The sequence below is a fragment of the Alosa alosa genome, chromosome 9 (genome assembly GCF_017589495.1).
Source record: "Alosa alosa isolate M-15738 ecotype Scorff River chromosome 9, AALO_Geno_1.1, whole genome shotgun sequence".
Taxonomy (NCBI): Eukaryota; Metazoa; Chordata; class Actinopteri; order Clupeiformes; family Clupeidae; genus Alosa; species Alosa alosa.
Genome location: NC_063197.1, coordinates 14,836,354 through 14,856,336, shown reverse-complemented (window position 1 = coordinate 14,856,336; position 19,983 = coordinate 14,836,354). Strand labels below are relative to the sequence as shown.

Sequence of the window (19,983 nt, the reverse complement as noted above, 5' to 3'; positions counted from 1 at the left end):
TGGCTTTAAGGTGAGGCTGTCTGTTTATGCCAGCCCGCTGTTCGACAAGCGGCGAAACCGAACGGGAGCCTGTAATTATCATTGTTTCTGTACTGTCCTGTCAGAGTGCTCGCCAGCGAGACAAGAGTGATCCCTTGGCAGTGCTGTGGGCCTTTGATCACGAGCAAACCCCAAAAACGTTATGGAAAATCAAGGTGGGGAGAGCGCTCTTCAAAGAGCCATGCAAACTGGGGCCTGCCTGGATACTCTTTTGCTGGGACATCTTCAGCGTCTCACTCTCTTCCCTCCACTGTGTCACACACTAATGTTGCGTGCAGGTGTTTCCTCTTAAAATCTGTCAGGAGGTAAAGGACGACGTGCGTTTTGAAGCTGCTGTGCCTAGAGTGGCGGGTCTAAAGAGATACCGAAGTGCTTTGGCTTATGATGATGCTCGCTGTATGGCTTGGCAAACAACTAGCTCCCCTTAAGCTTAACAATCACATAAACAGATGGCTGTGGTCACAGTTGTGGTCGCGTTACCGCCAAAAAGCTTAAAATTCCAATCTTGGAAACTACTTGGGTCTTATGTGGGACAGATGTTAATCTTCTATCTTCAAAGTAATTAGCAAGACAAGAGAATGACGTGCTACTCAGAAGCATGGGATCCCTGGGGCATTGAAGCAGCACTAGTATACAGTAATATGCAACTTCAAATGGCACATTACCATTAAGATAAGAGTCATCAGCATTGTGACGTGAACACACCACACATATTGCAGGAATGCAGTGCTCTTGTGTCTACAGAAGAGCTGGTCAGCCACTGCAACAGTCTCATCAATGGCCTGCAACCACAGAACCACAGACAATGAACCTTGGGAAGAAAACGTAGGGCCAAATAAATACTCCATTTGCTCATCATATTCAGGTGGTATGCGAGAGAGAAAGAGACAGAGCAAGAGAGAGACAGAGTGAAGGAGAGGGAGTGAAAGAGAGAATAAGAGAGGGAGAGAGAATGCGATTCCAGTCCACAGAGCTTAATAAATGATTGTGGCCTCTGAGACTAATTGTGGTGGTTCTGCGTCTCCCCGCGGAGTGAAGCGTGGAGCCGCACGGCGCTTTGAGGGGGTCCAGTGTGCTCCTGCTCTGCGGCCTCCTCAGCCGGAGTGGCCTTGAAAGAGCGCGGGACCACCGGAGATCAATAGCAGAGCCCTTCAGTCTTTCACTGGCCCTCTAATCCCTCTCATTTGTCTGCCATTTGTTCGGGGCCATTCACAACTCTCTGAATTTGGGATTAGGCTTGTTTTGTTACAAAAACAGCCCAAGTTGTTATGGTGAATAGGCCAAGGGGCAAACTGTGTGCGTGCCTATATGTACGTGTGTGTGTGTATGTATGTGTTGCCTATACGTGTGTGTCATTGGGTGTGTGTCACCCCATTATTTCTTTCTTTTTTCTAATTTTTTATTTGAAGGACAGTAATCCATGGATATGATTTTGTGGAACATAATGCCAAGGGCTGACTGCTAATGGTTTTCATGTTCTTCATGTCCCAGAACGAGTTTTTCTTAGAGGCATTCTGCCCTCATCGGAGGAAAAGCAACTGGTTTCCTCAGTTGTTTTCAGTTTAGGACAAATATGTTAATAATTAAGCAGTCCTCAGATATGTAGCTAACCAGCAAGTATTTATTTTGAACTTTTCCAGTATGATGAACTCACGTTGCATGCTAGCTCTTGGAATCCGTCTCTGAAAATCTGAAATATTTTCCGCCTCATAGAACTCAAAATGGTGGCAGTTAAAATGAGTTAAGTTCCATAACTTTCAGAAAAGCCCCTGTTCCAATCGGGCAAATTCCCTCTCCCTCTCTCCCCCTCTCTCTCCTCTCCCCATCTTCATCTCAATCTTGCTCTTCATCTCTCCATTTCTCTATCTCTCTGTTCTCCAACTCTTTCTCTCTCTCCACGTCTCTCGCTGCCCTGTCCAGTTCTCCGTGTTAGTTGGCAGTGGAGAGCAGATCTATCAGAGTGGCCCCTCTCATCACAGGTTGGATTATGGCCTCCCGTCTGAAGCCACTGGACGGACATGAGACAGGGACTCCTGAGTGGCACACGCCCACCCCCGCCCACCGCCACCAACACCGACGCCTGTCCATGCCACGGCCCGAGGTATGCGCTGGTCCGCCGGGACACGTCCAGCCTCGGCCTCACTTGGCATTCCCCGGATGCCTGCGGGCAAGTCAAACACTGTAAGATGGGCTGGGGCTCGGGGGGCTGGGGTGGGTTTGGGGTTGGAGGGTGGAGGGGGTGTTTGATGGGGTGGTGGGGTGGCTGCCACTCTCTGCCAGAGACTTGGGCCAACTGAAGCAGGCTACAGTTTGGCCCAGGGCCCAGTCAACATCATGAGGTTGTCTTTGGCTTTTGGGGACTGGAAAAGACATAAGTCAGGATGGGTTCATGCAAAGCACGGGACAAGCCAAACCCATTCCACTCTAGCCTACGACCTCCGCTATGTGTGTATCTATCTGTGTTTGTGTGAGTGTGCATGTGCGTGTGTGTGAGAGAGAGAGAGAGAGAGAGAGAGAGAGAGAGAGAGACAGACAGAAACTCCAAGCAAGAGGAGCTCATCTGTCTGCCTTTTGTCATGCATCTGCACACATTTTCACACGGTTAATGCTAACCCCGCTCACGCCCGTGATCCCCTTGCCTCACCACCAGGTCGGGTATTCACCCCTCGGCACTCAACGTTTTCCACGGTTTTGGTGTTTAAATTTAGGTTTTCATCACGGGCCTCCTTTTCCCCTCTCAGGAGTTTCAAAAATAAGCTTGAGTAGCAGCGGCGAGAAAAATTTATTTTGGACCTCTTCCACAGGCTGCTCTCGGACATATAAAACGTCCGTGACTGTGGGGGTGTCTGTTTCGTCTGTCAAGGATTGTCAGCATCGTCCTGAAAATATGTAAAAAAAATGAAAAAAAAGAAGAAAAAATGAATGCTCTTGGCTGGACAGGGGGGGACGTGCTGGTCCGAGACCTCTTTCCCTCACAGATATTTCCAGCGGTGATATAAATATGAGTCTTCTGAAATAAAACAGTCTGTCTGCTGCCTCTCTTCACCCCAGCAGGATGGAGACAAACAACAGGATGAGGGGGCACGTGCACAGGGTGTGCGCCTCTCTTACCACAACCATTCACCTAAAGCTAGACGGACAGTGATCAGGCTGTCCCCTTGCACTGCATATAGGGAGAGTCTCTGTACCCCTCTGTATCAGATCAACCTCTTATAAAACATCATGGCAGGTTCCCTGAACATGGATTTAGCCTAGTCTTAGACTATTTCAATTTTTCAATTTCAATGAACATCTCTATTGAGAAAAGCTTTTGGTCTAAGACCAGGGGCACTAATCTAAAGGCTGTGCAAAGTGTCTAAAGACTAGGTAAAGCTTTGCTTAATAATAAATTAGAATCTATTTGCAAAATGAATACCATGAGAAAGAACAAGAACAAACATTAGTGGGGTCAGCTAAAAGCCGTCTCATGCCACATGAAGCTGTTAGTTCATGCATGAGAATGTTGCTCATAGACTGCCTTTGCACTTTGCCCAGCATTCAAATTAAGGCCTATGATTTTTCAAATTAGGGCCTCTAATAGAGAAGAGAGCTAGCTATGTTGCTCCCGTTCACCTTCCAAACTCAACATGGAGGTACAGTATAGCATCTTCCCCAAGCTGTATGAAGCATGCACCATGTTTAGGCTATTTGGTCCTTGAGGCGATGGGCCTGCGTGCCCTGAGTGAGCTTCCCACAGCAGCATCTGTGTGTGTGAGGTGGAGCGGAGCTCAGCTGACATGTCACACACAGCCTCTCCTCATCACTGAGCCGGCCCATTATGGCATTAGAGGGCTTTTCATCGGGAAGGCCCGGAGCAACCGGAGAGAGGGGTGTGTGTCTGTGTGTGTTGTGTGTCTGTGTGTGTGTGTGTGTGTATGGATGGCCGGTCGGTCGGGGTCCTAGGAGGAGCACAGGGAGCAGGGGCCACATGTTATGGTGCTCTTTGTACTGGTGACCCACGGATGTTGATCTGTTGCCTCTGCTCTGACATGTAACTACTTGCCTGTGGGTTTGAAGTCCTGTCTGGACAAGGTAAACTGCAAATGAATTGTACTTTCTTCAGAGAAATAAAGATGCACTGAACTGAACTGAACTGAACTGTGTCCCCAAGAGCAGCTGAATCATGGGTAGATGGCCCTGTTTTGGTTGAGAGTTGTGCCAGATCGGCGTCAGATGCTAGCCAGTGTCACCAGAGGCAAACCTATTGGCTATCTGCTCATCTGTAAAAGACTTTATAAGTTGAATATGAATTGCGCTATGCAGATAAACCTGCCTTGTCTTCACACTGAAAGGGTCATGGACACCTCCTAAGGGATCCCTTGGCATGGCAAAACATGCTAAACATATTTTGAAAAAATAAACACTGTTTTTTCATGTTGGCTTGAAAGCATCTTTAGTGCACCATTAGTAAGATATTACTCAATCACAAAACTGCCACCTAGTGATGAGGACAAATAACTGGCTTTTGAAATTAAAAGATGGACCTCCTTGTACAAGAGTAGAACTGACAGAAAATATGTCAACACTAAACATGGGCAAGAGCGCCATCTCCTGGTTCAAAAATACATTACTTTGGTGCAAGTGAGGGGATAGGGTGCACAGGGATGTTATCCCCATTATTGTTGAGATAAAACGTCATCATAAAGACTACCCCTGTGATTTACAGCAATAGTTAAACTATAACTAACAATTAATAACCTATTTTACTGTGCGTTGCTTATGTATTCTACTCCTGCTATCCTTGTGAAATTCTGAAACACCACGCAAGGCAACCTCTCCCTCTCTAATTGCATCATGTTATATTAAGGCATCAGGATGTCGAGGAGGTGGCCATATTACCTGTTGTTCCCTTTGCCTCTTTTTTGTTGTCTGAGTCCAATGCTCTTTACTTACATATCTCTACTAGCTTATGTCTATTTTATCCTCAAAACTGATCTGAACTGGCTTAGAGCCTCCACTTGGTAGACCTGGAGTGATGTGACAAGTTGGGCACGCATCCCAAGTCAGTTCAACTCATCTTTGAAAGGGCCTAAACTAAAGGTGTTGTGCTGAGTGCCAACCACAAACAAGCCTTGAGAGGGTGTTTCTCAGAGAGTGTCATAGTTGAGGCTTCTGCCCACGCCCACATCAAAGAAACAAAGCATCACGCCATGACACATGCCTGACCCTAATCGTTACAATAGGCCATACACTGAGATGCAGTAATAAAGGGTGAAACCGAAAGTTTCTCACACAGTTGAATCTGTGGCTTGGCTGATATTGTAGTGGAACGTCAGGACACTAGGGTGCGCTATACAACAGGACACTATGGGATGTAGTGAACAAGAGAATAAGTCAATTCAACTCAATCTTATTTAGATAGCACATTTAACACAACAGAATTGATCCAAAGTGCTTCACATATATATAAAAAAACAACACAAAAAATAGTAATGGTAGTAGTAATAATAATAATAATAATAAATATAGCTGCAAGCAGCAATGAGGGGGCCAAGCAGATGAGCAGAAGTTGCCATGGCAACTGAGTGATATATGAAAGTGTTGCTAATTATGGCACCTCTAGTGGACAAAGCTAACTTTTATTAATTGTGCATCTTCAGGATGTGGTCCCAAGTTCATGTACCAAGTTTAGTGTCAATTTGAGAAAGTGTTGCAAATTATAGCGCCCCTAGCAAATTATAGCGCCCCCCCCCCCAGTGGTTGAAGGTCACCAAATGTATTGTGTGTCCTCAGGATGAGGTCCCAAGTCTATATACTAAGTTTGGTTTCGATACGTGAAAGCATTGCTGAAATATGAGCCCACTTCCTATGATTATAGCACCACATAGGGGTCAAAATTGACCAAATTTCTTGAACCTTATCCTAATTGGGTCCTGTACCTATGTACTAAGTATGGTGTTGATACGTGAAAGATTTGCCGAGATATGAGTTAACTTCCTGTTTGGCGGCTTTGCCGCCAATTTCGATTGGTCGTGACGGGCGACCGGTTTTGAATATGGGTCTAAAAAGCAATGCATTTGTGAGTCATGGTCTGAAGATCATCTGCGCCAAGTTTCGTGAAAATCGGACAAACTTTCTGACCTGTGAAAACGTTTTAGTGTTTATGATGAAATCCAATATGGCAGTCAAATCAATTATGTTGACGTCACAAGTTGGCATGTGTCGGCCTAAGGACCTCCCAAAGTATTAACAGACATCTCTAATATGTTTTAATTCCAAACACATCACACGTTACAGGCCAAAACGTAATTTTGCTAATTACAGTGCCACCTATAGGTCAAAAGTCATCAAATGTATTGAGCCTCCTCCTTATTGCCTCCTGAGCCCATGTTCCGAGTTTGGTTTTGATACATTAAAGACTTGCTGAGATATCACTTCACTTCCATCCACGACTTGATTAGTCGTGATGGGCAACCGGTTTTGAATATGGGTCCAAAAAGCAATGTATTTGTGAGTCATGGTCTGAAGATTCATTTTTGTGAAAAACGGATGAACTTTGTGACCTGTGAAGCCTTTTAAAGGGATATTCCACCATTTGGGGAATTACACTCATTTTCCACCTCCCCTTGAGTTAAAGATGCCCTGCCACACGTATTCTATTACTTTGTGGTAATTTCTGAAGTTCTCTTAAAAAAAAAAAAAAAAAAAAAAAAAAAAAAAAAATTCTTAAGTTCTACCATGGACTCTGTAACATTTTTTTGTGGAAAACATGCCTTGGTTACCTTGTTTCAAGCCATTCTAGCGTGGTATTGAAAGCCTGCAGGAAGACTCTGCACGATTTGCGCCAGTTCTCATTAATATTCAACGAGCTAAGCTGCTTGACTCTGATTGGCTAACAGCTAGTAGGTTTCGTCCATAACATGACAGCCGTTATCAACTATTTTTAGCTTCATGGCATGAACTTAACTTGGCTAGCGAGTGCATTAAACCTGTATAACATAACACTTCCTTGAGTTGACAATAACTTTTTACTTACTGACTGGGCACTGGTGGTAGACTGCCGCGATGGTAGCTTTTATCAACTAATTTTAGCTTCATGGCATGAACTTAACTTGGCTAGCGAGTGCTAACATTGTCCAAATGGGCATTAAACCTGCTAGGCTAGCGAGTGCATTACACCTGTATAACAGCACTTCCTTGAGTTGACAATAACGTTTTACTTAAGGCACTGGTCGTAGACTGCTGTGATGGTAGCCTACGTACTGCCTCAGGCTTAAACAGCAACCTTTTTGCAAAGCCTGTGGCATTGTTCCAAAAAAAAAAACTGAAGCCATTTGCCCAAGTCTGGGTTCTTGGGCAAAATGCATTGTTGAAGTTCTATTCGTGCATAGTGCACAAGACCCTTGACATTCAACCATCCTTGCATAGGCCTACGAAAACTGTCACAGAGCTAAGCAAATTTTGTGGGCAGGTCTCAACTGGGCAAGCTCATGAATAATAATGAGCTCAATTTTACATCAAACTGAAGAGCTTTTGCAACTGGCCTAATTTCTCTGCTTATTTATTTTCAGTGGCTAGAGCTGACAGAGGAGGTAGCTGTTTATTTTCACATTCACGACATAGCACAAACACAAGTAATTATACAAGTAAAAACGGTTTTGTGTGGCAGGGGACCTTTAAACAATTGATTTTTACCTTTCTCCAGTTCATCCAGCCGTTCTCTGAGTCTGGCGATACCACTTTCAGCTCCAGCCTAGGATAGATCATTGAATCGGATTGGACCATTAGCATCTCGCCTGCTAGCATCACGTTTAAAAGTGACTTCCGAAAGATTTCCGGTAATTTTCCTATTTAAAACTTGTCTCCTCTCAAGTTAGAAAGTGTAATAAGACCAATGGAAAATGAAACGTGGCTATTTTCTAGGCTGATTTGACATGGAACTATACTCTCATTCCAGCGAAATAATCAAGGAACACAATGGGTGCAGTAGCACAATATCATGCAGCACCTGAAAATAGTCCCCTCTGACATTTTTGTCAGTCGCCAGTTAGATCTACACGTGATTCAAGTTTGAGTAAGAATTGTTTTTTTTTTTTGTTTTTTTTTCAAATATTATGAAACGCTACCATTTATTTTTTTTTGTTTTCATCAAGATTTTCTGTCAATATCAGATACACACGTGTAGAACGGCAAGGGCCGGTTGCACAAAGCACCTTAAGTTTTGATCTCAAACAGGGAGAGTGAATGGTGTAGCCAAGCAACTTCAGGATGCCTCCCCCTGGCTGGTGTCTGTTGTCTGTGCTGCCCATTGGCTTGCCCTGTCATGCAAGGGTGTGTCAACATCGGTACCCTACATGGGAACATTTAGGGACCACCTGCAGCAGCTCCACCTGTATTTCCGCAACAGCGCCAATAGGACTGCTGCTCTGAAGATGGCAGGGCAGACCTTGGGCATCGATAATTTGAACATCAAGGCAAGTTTTGCTGAAAGTAAAACAATACTTACTGTACATCACCAATTGTAGGTTGATTTGAATAAGAGCATCTGCTAAATTAAAAATGGTAATTTTAACACAAAGTATGACTTGCACCTTCTGGGCCTGCTCATGTTGTTATCTTTTTACTCATTAAATATTGTTTAGGAGGTGAAGGTCACACACTGGCTGTCGCAAGATGCAGCTATTAAAAACCTCTAGCACAACCTCTGTGCAGTCCTGGCAGCCTTGGCTGAAGAGTCAGAGGTCAACAAGTGCCCATCAGCCAAGGGGCTGTATTACTTCCTGGCAACATACAGGTTTGTGCAGCAGTCTACCTGCAAGCAGATGAACTGCCACACCTAACCTGCCTGTCCAAACTGTTCCAGAAGGAAAAAGTAAATTATTCTGGCACTGAAATACCAGGTAAGAATTTATTTTAATAGCATATTCCAGAAGCTCTCATCTGCAGCTTTCACCATATATTTAATCCCAGTTTTTATTAGGTTCCTGTGATAGTGGCTGTTCTGAGGAGGATTAAAGATGATGGAGATAATCAACCTCCTGGGTCATTACTGTCCCAGCTAAATCAAGACCTGGATGATCTGCCTTCAGCATTGGCCACAAGGAGGAGAGGGACCAGAGAGGGAGAGGACTCGAAAAAATGGCGGTCAGCGGTAATAATTATTCACAAGCTCACGGAGCTGATTAACTTTAAGTCAGAAACCGGAGCAGCTGTCACAGCTATACCAGAATCTGTGTATTCAAAAGCCAGAGAAAGCCATCTGAAAAGTGCTGCCAATATGGAATTCTGCTAGAAGAAATGATCATAGATCGGATTGTTGAGGGAATTAAAGATGCAAAACTGTCTGAAAAATTACAGTTAGACCCTAATCTAATGTTAAGAACCAGCAACCGTTAATTAGACGTGAAAAGACTGAAATTAAGAAAGCAAATGTGGATGCTATAGCTGCACAAAAACCAGCACCAGAGTCACATGGCTCAGAAAACCGAGATTTGTAAAAGATGTGGGGAAAAGTCCTCAGCATGCATGGAAGCAGTGTCCAGCAGAAAATGTAAAAACAAAAGCCTTTTCACAGCAGTTTGTTGGACAGGACGTAGGCTATTGAAGAAAGGCATGAGATGGCGGAATGTGCATTAATGGGAACAATTCAGAGTCAGAAACAAGGTATCTGGAAACAGGACATACAGATGAACGGAGAGCTGATTAACTTTTAGTCAGAAACCGGAGCGGCTGTCACAGCTATACCAGAATCTGTGTATTCAAAAGCCAGAGATAGTAATCTGAAAAGTGCACAGCGAAGGATGAGCGGTCCCAACAACCAACCACTGACTGTACTGGGCACGTTCAATGCATGTCTTATAAAGGGCTAAAAGAGAACAGAGCAGGACACCTTTGTAGTTAAAGACCTGGGGATGCCACCAGGTCTCCCTGCCATCTAGAGTCTACCGCTACTGCAACAGATTGCAGCAGTTTAAACAATAGGAAATACAGTTAAAATGTTTCACAGGCTTAGGAAAGCTGCAGGCTAGCTATAGAGTTAGCTGAAGGAGCCCTAGCCATATGCACTGTCAGCTCCTAGACGTGTAACATTACCTCTTTAACGACAAAATAACGTCAGAGCTCCAGAGGATGAAAAAAAAAACATGGCCGTCATCCGACAAATCCAAGAACCAACGTGCATCGTGAGCGATACATACTCCCAGCTGTGGATGACACACTCGCGAGGTTAGATGAAGCAGTAGTTTTCTCAAAAACGCTGTGGCTAGGAGACAGATGGCTTCTAAGACCCCATATGGAAAATGCATATTATGAGGTTTTATCACTGAAAATGATTATTTCTGAAAAAACTTTGGCCAAAGTTGAGATGTGGGAAAACTCATGGTTTCACTTTTATCAAGGGAAAACAGCATGTTGCATTGACAATGAAATCTCTGATTGACCACTCGAGGGATTTGCGACAGCCTTTCCAAGCTGTTTATAACATGTAGCATATCAATGTTCAACGGAATTATTTTTAAAAACGGAGGGGATATAGGCTATCAGTTTTTTTCCTAATAGCCTACCCTACTACGTATCTCTTAGCGACAGCCAGATGGAGAATCCAGACCAGTGGTGTACATATTAAGAAGACTGACGCCCACTGAATCTCAGTACGCACAGATCGAGAAAGAGGCCCTCGCCGAGTGACTGAGTGTGTATCTCCTGGGATTGGACTTGACTGCACACATTACAAGCCTTTGATCTCAATTCAATTCAAATGTATTTGTCACATACAATTATATGGATATGTATATGTAGCGAAATGCTTTGTCCACTGTCTCCATGGCTGTGCAATGTGTAAGTAAATAAGGAAATAGATAGAAAAAACAAGAGAAGAAGAAGAAGAAATGTCTAAAGTGAATGACATGTTTTCAACATGCATGTGCTCCTGCTACAGTCCTCATTCAGTATCCGGATAGCTTGGGTATAAAAACTTTTCCGCATTCTCTGTGTGTGATCTCGCTGTTAGGCGCTGTTGTAAGTGTGCATGCATGTTAGACACGGAGGAGATATGAGTGACTATGAAAATGCTTTATTCTTTACAGCTAACTGGCAAAACAGTCATAGACCACATCGGGGAGGATGTGGACGAACCACCTGTGAGCTATCCCTTGCAGTGCAGTGAAGCGTCTGTCACTTGGCTTGTAGACATCATGGGTGTTGCAACTCTGCTTTGCCTTCAGCTTGCAGCTTCCATGCTGTTGCTGGTTTTCTCAAGTAAGTTCCTAATCATATATCTGATAAGCTAAATGATATCTTACAATTTACTGCATTTATTTTTATATTTCAAAGAAAATACAATAACATCTATGATGTCATGCAAGGTTCTATGGTGAATATATACTTGTTATTAATGAACTGATAAGACATACATCACATTATAATGTTGTTATCTATGTAATGTCTACTTTGTCTACAGTACAGTATTACATACATGTGTGATATCTTTGCCACTGTCTTTGGCAGGTGCCCAGAGTGGGTATGTGGGCATTGTGAATGGCACAGTAGCAAAAGAACACTCCAGACCCTACATGGTCTCTGTGCAGAAAAATAAGGGACATATCTGTGGTGGCTTTCTGGTGTCTGAGTCATTTGTCATGACTGCAGCTCATTGTATCACTTGGTAAGTCCTCTAATTCAAGTTTAAAAAAATAATGATATGAGTTATGCAACAAAAGCTAGATTTAGCCAAAGCTCTTAAAATAATTGTTGAAGATACATTGACATAATAAGTGTGTTTTCTTTCCTCCTTGGAAGGGGAGTGAATTTGACTGTTATGGTAGGGGGACATGACATTACAAACCAGAAAAGTGGAACAAGGATACCAGTGAAATACTACCATATCAACCCTGGACACAATGTTAAGCCACTTCTCAATGACATTGCACTTCTACAGGTGAATAGCAATACTGAAGAGTTTTTTTTTCCTTATATTTCTATAAAGTAAATATCACAAATTAACTTGGTGCAGATTTAAAGATGCACTGTGTTGTTTCATCCTACCTGTTCAAATCATTGTCAGTCACAGTGTTTTTGGATATGTTACACAGCTGGCAGAAGGAGCAAAACAGTCCAACTCTGTAAAATGGATCTCTATTCCTAAGAAAGACAAAGACATCAAAGGGGCAGAGGTTTGTAGTGTGGCCGGATGGGGGGCAACAAAAACCAATGGGCCTGTAAACAATCTCCTTCTCCAGGCAGATGTGGTTATCGTGAAAAGAAAAGAGTGCAAGCAATACTGGAATGATTTTTTCAGTGAAGGAATGCTTTGTGCGAGAGGTAAAGCAGGCTTTTGCCAGGTAAGCTGTGGGCAAATGCACTACTCTCGAGGTCAATGAAAATGGAAGAACAAAACTGAGTTGCTCTGCTACTTTTGTTTTCTCACCCAGCTGATGTCTGTTGCAGGGTGACTCTGGAGGCCCTCTGGTCTGCAAGAACAAGGCTGTGGGAGTAGTGTCGTTCAATGAGAAAAATAATTGTAACAAGCCAAAAAAGCCAAATGTCTACACAAAAATATCAGCATATCTGCCATGGATAAAGAGTATTTTAAAGAGTGTCAAACACTGACGAAATGAAATAAATGCTTACATGCTTTCCATTACCTTTTTCATTCAATTTCTTATTTAAATACATGATTCCATTTAAAAAGTATTTTGTAGGGTGTTTTACATAAGCCCATCTGATGGCTTAAACCAGATAAAGCAAATGTACCAACACAGTGGAATTATTGATCACAATATCATCTCTGATGGTCATCTACCAGTTTGCTGAGTTACTAGTGACATGTTTCTTGTGAAATTCTTTAGCCTGCATCTTCAAATTAGCGGTGACACTGCAAAAAGTGCACCATGGCAACATGTGGTTAGTGCATCACACCTCAGAAGGGTTTCCTGTGGGTGACCTCATTAGGGGTCCTTACAGATTCAGGGGTCTTTACGGGAAACATTTCAGATGACTGCGGGTTGAGCCACTGTGCATGTGGAAATTGCCACCAAAATGACCAAGAACATTACTAATTCATACCAGGGACGAACTGGCCATCTGGCATACCAGGCATTTTCCCGGTGGGCCAACGCACCTTTTGGGCTGATAGAATAGGCTATATGTATAATTTAATTTGTTTGGCCAAAGATCGGCCCTTAGGAAGGACAGTCAGTGGCCCATTGGTTCATCTACCATACTGACACTGTACTGATCCAATAACAGCTCTTGTCAGGCCCCACTCGCCCTCCCATTTTGGCTCAGAGCTAGCATTCTGTGAGCGCATCAAAATGGTTAATCGAAGTAGCCTACACGTTGAAACTGAAATATAGTTCAGCCTTCCCATAGCAAACAACTGTCAGACGCCCGTGAAAATGGGTGGGGCACGGGCAAACTGTAGCTTGTACCCGTGCTCAAGTGTGCGGAGAACCCATTGAGAGCTTGTGCACTTCCGCCACTCTGCAATGTGGTTCGCCAGACACGGGGCAGTGACTGTTTTTTTGTCAACAAGTGCTTGTGTAGACGTGCGAGGGGAACACACTGGCACGCCAACTAAAAACAAGGAAGGGCCTCTAGCGCATTCCTCCCAAGAAGGCCACAACCGTCGACTGGCCTGGGGCTGGCCAGTGGGACCAGAGCGAGAAGCAGAACGCTCTCGGCTCCTCTTCCAGCCACAGCTTGGCTGCCCGCTCTGCTGCTGCTGCTGGAAAATGCTCCTCTGGGGCTGACCAGCCGATCTAGGCTGCTGCCGCTGTTGTGGGCACTGCCTACACCTCTGTTTCTGTCGATGTACGGCCATCGGAGTGAGCGGGGGCCGGGGCCGGGGCAGGAAAGTTTTGAGCGCTGCGGTGCTCTTCTGTGTAGCCTCAAAACGCTCCTTCATATTCTCCATCGTTGGTCCGGAGGGGGAGAGGGACGCATCCAGCAACGGGGTCAGGCAGCTAGATAGATAGATAGATAGATACTTTATTGATCCCCAGGGGAAATTCAAGGTCTCAGCAGCATACAGACAACACAAACACATTCTTTAACAGCAGAAAGAGTAATTAAAGTATATAATATAAACACACAACTAATCAATAAGGACAGTAGAAGATAAAGAATATGCTAAATATACTAAAATACAAATGACAAAAATACAAATTATACTAACTAACACTTAATCTAAATCAATTCTAAAAACAGTATCCACATAGTGGTGATTAATCAATCAGAGGTGCTTGCAATGACTGAGGCAGGGACTGAGCCTGTGATTCTCTGTGCATAGTAAGGTAAGGTATGGTAAGGTGCTCTGTGTGAATGAGTGTCATGGTGGTAGTGCAATGGTGATAGTGGTCATGGTGATAGTGCAAATGAGTAAGTCCAACAGTGCAACAATGCAGAAATAAAGTAAAGTATATCTATATATTTAACTATTTAAGAAAATGTATAAGTATGGCCACAGTTCGGCTGTGGCATGGGGGGGTGGGGTTATGCATATGTGCTAATGTGCTAATATAGCACGCAAACAGTGAGGCATAAAGACAGTGGTAAAAGTGGCTAGTGGACAGACAGTACCAAACATGGAGGGGGTGAAGAGGCAGACAGACTATGCAGAGAAGTCTATCTCTCCTCTTCCCTTAAGTGAGGCATTGAACAGTTTAATGGCCCTGGGGACAAATGACTTTCTCAGTCTGTCAGTTGTGCAAGGCAGTGAGCGAAGTCTCCAGCTGATCAGGCTCTTCTGCTTAACAATAGTGCTGCATAGAAGAGGACGCTGGCAACAACAGACTGGTAGAACATCCTGAGGAGCTTACTGCACACATTGGAGGACCGCAGCCTCCTCAGGAAGTACAGCCTGCTCTGCCCTTTCTTGTAGAGTGCATCAGTGTTGGCTGAACAGTCCAGTTTATTGTCCAGGTGGAGACCCAGATACTTGTAGGTGCTAACCACCTCCACATTGACCCCATCAATGTGGACTGGTAGCAGAGTGGGCTTAGACCTGCGGAAATCCACCACCATCTCCTTGGTCTTTGAAGTGTTAAGTTTAAGATGATTGAGTTTGCACCACTGCACAAAGTCCTCCACCAGGCTCCTGTACTCCTCCTCCTGCCCGTTCCTGATACACCCCACAATTGCAGTATCATCAGAAAACTTCTGCATGTGGCATGACTCTGTGTTGTAGCAGAAGTCAGATGTGTACAGGGTGAACAGGACTGGAGAGAGCACAGTTCCTGTGGCGCTCGGTGCTGCAGATCACAGTGTCAGAGAGACAGTTCTTCAGTCTGGCCGAACTGTGGTCGCTCAGTCAGGTAATCTGTAATCCAGGTTACCAGGTGTGGCGTCCACACCCATCTGCAAGAGCTTGTCTCCCAATCTGAGGGGGCTGGATGGTGTTAAAAGCACTTGAGAAATCAAAGAACATGATTCTCACAGCACTTTTCCCTTGTCCAGGTGGGAATGTGTCCTGTGTAGAAGGTAAGTGATGACATCGTCCGCCCACTTTTTCTCCTGGTATGCAAACTGCTTGGTCTAGTGCATGCACTTGCCTCCAATGCTCCATTGTCTTCATCACATGTGATGTAAGAGCGACAGGTCTGTAGTCATTAAGCTCACTAGGGTGTGGCTTCTTAGGGACAGGGGTAAGACATGATGTCTTCCACAGTGTTGGAACTTGTCCAAGGTGTAGGCTCAAATAGAAGATGTGCTTCAGTGGCTCCCCCAGTTCAGCAGCACAGGCCTTGAGTAGCCTTGGACACAGTCTGTCAGGCCCCGCTGCTTTATTGCTGCGCAATTTCTTAAGTTGGACTGTCACTTGATATGTTGTAATGATGAGGGGTGTAAGGGTAGGGGAGGGGGAGGGGTGCATCTGGGATCTGTGTGTCTGATGGCTGTTGACTGAGGTTGTTGTCACCTCATTGTTCGTGATTGCCATGTGGGGGAGGGGTGCAAAATCCAGTGATGGTGGGGGTATGATAGCCTGTGATGATGGAGGTGAGTGTTGCGCTGGTATTGAGGGGGTGTGGGGGATGGTGGACAGACCACAGCCATTGGAGCTGGAGCAGGGCAGTCAAACCTGTTGTAGAAGTGGTTCAACTGGTTTGCCCTGTCCAGGTCCCCCTCCACAGAGCTGCTGATCTTCAGGCCAGTGATAACCTTCATGCAGTCCCATGTCTCCTTCAAGTTGTTTTCCTGTAGCTTCTGTTCCACCTTCTTTCTGTAATCCTCCTTAGCTTCCTTCAGCTTGAATTTGAGTTCACCTTGCATGCGCCTCAGCTCTGCCATGTCCCCCTCTCTGAACGCCATCTTTTTCCTGTTAAGAAGGGTCTTGACATTGCTGGTTATCCAAGGCTTGTTGTTGGGAAAGCAGCGTACAGTTCTGGTGGGAACAACAATGTCCATGCAGAAGTTCAGGTAGTCAGTTGTGCACTGTGTGACCTCCTCTAAGTCCTCTCCATTCTGTAACACACTCCAGTCAGTACACTCGAAGCAGTCTCTCAGAGCCTCATCCACTTCGGGTGTCCACTTCCTGAAGGTGCGTGTGGCAACTGGTAGCCTCTGTACTTTGGGCTTGTACATTGGCTGGAGATGAATGAGGTTGTGGTCTGACTTTCCCAATGGGGGAGGGGGTTTGCACTGTATGCATCCCTCACGTTTGCATACATGAGGTCTATTGTCCTGTTTTTCCTTGTAGGGCAGACAACATACTGGTAAAAATTTGTGAGTGTGGAATCCAGTTTTATGTGATTGAAGTCGGCAGAGATCACAAAAAAGGCGTCAGTGTGTTGGGTTTGAAGCCTTGCGATTGTGGAGTGGATGACGTCACACGCTGTATCCGGGAGAGCTCGAGGTGGAACGTAAACACAGACAGCAATTGCATGCGAGAACTCCCTCAGCATGTAGTACGGGCGGAGACTAACCGCTAATAACTCCACATCCTGACAGCATACAGTCTCCTTTACTGTTACATGTCCAGGATTGCACCATCTATTGCTGGGACAGCATCAGCCACAGATGGCGCACCAGCACCACCAAGTGGCCCATCGCCCTGCCCTGTGCCCTGCACAGTGCCACTGTGGAGTCGGGGCTTCGTCATCCTCCACAGCCAACCTCATGCTCTCACCAGCGTAGACCTGGAGGAAGGCTGCGGTGTTGAGGGCACGGCATGCCTGCCCCACACAGGCGTAAGCCTTGGATGCCTGGCCGGCAGTGACTAGTCTGCACGGCTTAGACGGAGTGGGTGGGCCACGAGCCGATGCTTCATGTGGGGCGAGGTAGGCAGCCAGCGCCTCCTCCACTTCGGGCAGGTGAGACAGGCCTTGCTCCTCTGCCCCTTGTAGGGCATAGAAGGGCCCGAAGCCCTGGACAGGTGACCGTAGGGTTTTCCCCCATGAGCGCTGCACCTTACTGAGGAAATCGGGGAAGGCTGGGAGGGGGCGTTGTCGCCTCTCTGGGCACTGCTCATAGTACGACCCGTCCACAAGCGAGCCATGATACTCCGGCTGTTCAGGCCACGCAATACCCAGCAGCTGGGTGGCATGGTCAAGCACCGTGGCTAATCCCATATCGGTCAGGCTCTATAGGAGATGGAAACAAATTGACATACACAGGCATGCACACACTCACACACGCATGCATGCATACAGGCACATACACACATACAAGCATACACAAAAGTTGCAAGAGTAGGTGATGGAGACAAATTGACAAGCGTGATTTATTTTCGCGTGGAGGATGTAACTGAGCGGCGGTATAGTTATATACTTACTTAAGTGTGGAGCTATAGCTTGCACGCTAGCAAAACTAGCCTTGACGTTAACTACAAACACAATAGGCTATAATACAACCCCACTAGCTGCGAACAGCAGTAGCAAGGTAACAAAACTGATAGCCAACAAAAACGTGAGATGCCCCAGTATACAAATGTACCCAGCAACCCCATCAACTGCAAACAGTGATATGGGGACAGTATTTTAACAACTGCAATATAACTAAAGGTTATACTGGGTAACCCCAGTTCTCTGAAACATCGAGTGGAGAGATTCACCAAAGGGAGGGACATCTGTACCCGACCTCTGCAGAAGCAACCAATTGCACCAAGTCTGGCTTTGACAGACAGCAGCGCGAATCCGATGCCACGGATAGCCCCGCCCCGAATCCGTGGTATAAAGGATGATGCCGCGCTGCCTCTCATCAGTAGACAATTCGCTTCTCGTGAAGCCAGCGGGGCTTACTCGGTGGATCTCTCCACTCGATGTTTCAGAGAACTGGGGTTACCCAGTATAACCTTTAGTTCTCTTTCATCAACTTGTGTTCGAGATCCACCTAAGGGAGAGATCTGGACAGCTCCCCGATTGCCCATTTGCCTACCGTGACACTGTCAGCCTCGGATGGTCTCTACGCCAGGGTGTCCCCTCAGCGCAGTGGTGCCAGACACATCCAAAGTTATACGCACAATCACAACATAACCCCACTCAGCGGACAGCATGACCAGGGAATGTGTTTATGGCTATGAATTTGCTCAAGTGTTATCGGCCATGTAGCCCACCTCGACTAGAGATCGCCCGAGCAGGGCTGTGCCGTGAGGGAAGTGACAGTAGTGTAACGAACGTAGGGATGCGACTCACGCAGATCCAACACTCAGGACCGAATGAGAAACCGGCGATCTAGTAACATCCAGCCGGTAGAATTTCACAAAGGTGTCCGGACTAGTCCAACTAGCTGCAGAACACACCTGTTGCACTGATATCCCTTGAAACACCGCCCATGAAGCCGCCATCCCCCGCGTAGAGTGAGCTCTCAGGCCTGCGGGAGGCTGTAGCCCCTTCGAATCGTATGCTCCCGCTATGGCGTCGACAAGCCAGTGCGATAAGCGCTGTTTTGAAATAGGTTTTCCCGTGCGCGGGGGGGCCCAGGAGACAAAGAGTTGGTCGCTCTGCCTAAAACTCTTAGTCCTGTCCATGTATGTTCTCAAGGCTCGAACGGGGCATAAAGTGTTTAACCTTTGCTCTTCTGCTGATGCAAAAAGGGGCGGGTGAAAGGCTATGAGCTCCAACACCTCGCAAGAGAACGTAGGGAAGCATTTCGGTACAAAGGCCGGGTTAGGTTTGAGAAAAACCTTATCCCCATTAGAAGAGAACTGAAGGCATGAGGCGTGCACCGAAAATGCATGCAAGTCACTAACATGTTTGGCTGAGGCTAGCGCAAGCAGTAGTCTTGAGTGACAGCAATTTCAAGCTTATATCCCCAATATGCTCAAAGGGCTGCCGTGACAGCGCATCCAAAACCAAAGGGAGATCCCATGACGGGACGAGCTTTTTCGAGATTGGCAACGAGCGTCGCACCCCCTTCATGTACCTTCGTACTAATGGGTGCTGACCCACCGTGTCATCATTGAAACCAAAGTGACACGCTGATATAGCCGCCAAATACACCTTAATGGTGGAGAAGGATTTCCCCTCCTCCTTAAGGTCTTGTAAAAAGCTGAGAATGTCTGAGACAGAGCACTGATATGGCACTAGATGACGCACGTCACACCACTTTTCAAAGACTCGCCACTTATAATCATACAGAGACCTAGTGGAGAAAGCCCTTGCACTCTATGGCGAGAGGGATGCGTCTGCCGTTACAACTTTCCTCGCGGTCACTGCCCCGAGGGGAGTGCCGTGGGAAAAAACTCGTGGGATGCAGTGCATTTGCGCGACACTTTCACATCTCGGCGGAGATTGCGCATGGGGTCGAGGTGGAGAGATGCAATCCATTTCATGAATTCCCTCATTCTCAGCAGCCCCAATGGCAAGACCTGTATGGCGGAAGCCATGAGTCCCTGTAGTCTCAGGCATGTGCGAAACTTTACCCTCGCTCCCTCTCTGAACAGTGTGAGGCAGTTCATGGCAGAGCGAGTGCGCTCTTGTGACAGGCGAGCGCGCATGGCAACTGAGTTCAGCTCCAGTCCTATGAAAGTGA

The 19,983-nt window shown here is 45.9% G+C and overlaps 1 protein-coding gene across 1 annotated transcript; it reads left to right on the top strand.

Annotated features, from left to right (window-relative positions):
• The first annotated feature begins 2,057 nt into the window (after positions 1–2,057).
• LOC125300292 (granzyme B(G,H)-like) lies at positions 2,058–12,624 on the top strand. The gene is made up of 5 exons (XM_048252065.1): positions 2,058–2,250; positions 11,524–11,680; positions 11,815–11,953; positions 12,108–12,356; positions 12,463–12,624. Exons 1-5 carry the CDS (start codon positions 2,058–2,060, stop codon positions 12,622–12,624), a joined length of 900 nt encoding a protein of 299 aa, XP_048108022.1.
• The last annotated feature ends 7,359 nt before the right edge of the window (positions 12,625–19,983 follow it).

Bases quoted from the DNA above. Each gene is read 5' to 3' on its own strand.
- LOC125300292 (XM_048252065.1), top strand. From the start codon at position 2,058: ATGAGACAGGGACTCCTGAGTGGCACACGCCCACCCCCGCCCACCGCC. The intron at 11,681-11,814 runs GTAAGTCCTCTA...CCTCCTTGGAAG, and splicing joins GCAGCTCATTGTATCACTTG to GGGAGTGAATTTGACTGTTA. The intron at 11,954-12,107 runs GTGAATAGCAAT...TATGTTACACAG, and splicing joins ATGACATTGCACTTCTACAG to CTGGCAGAAGGAGCAAAACA.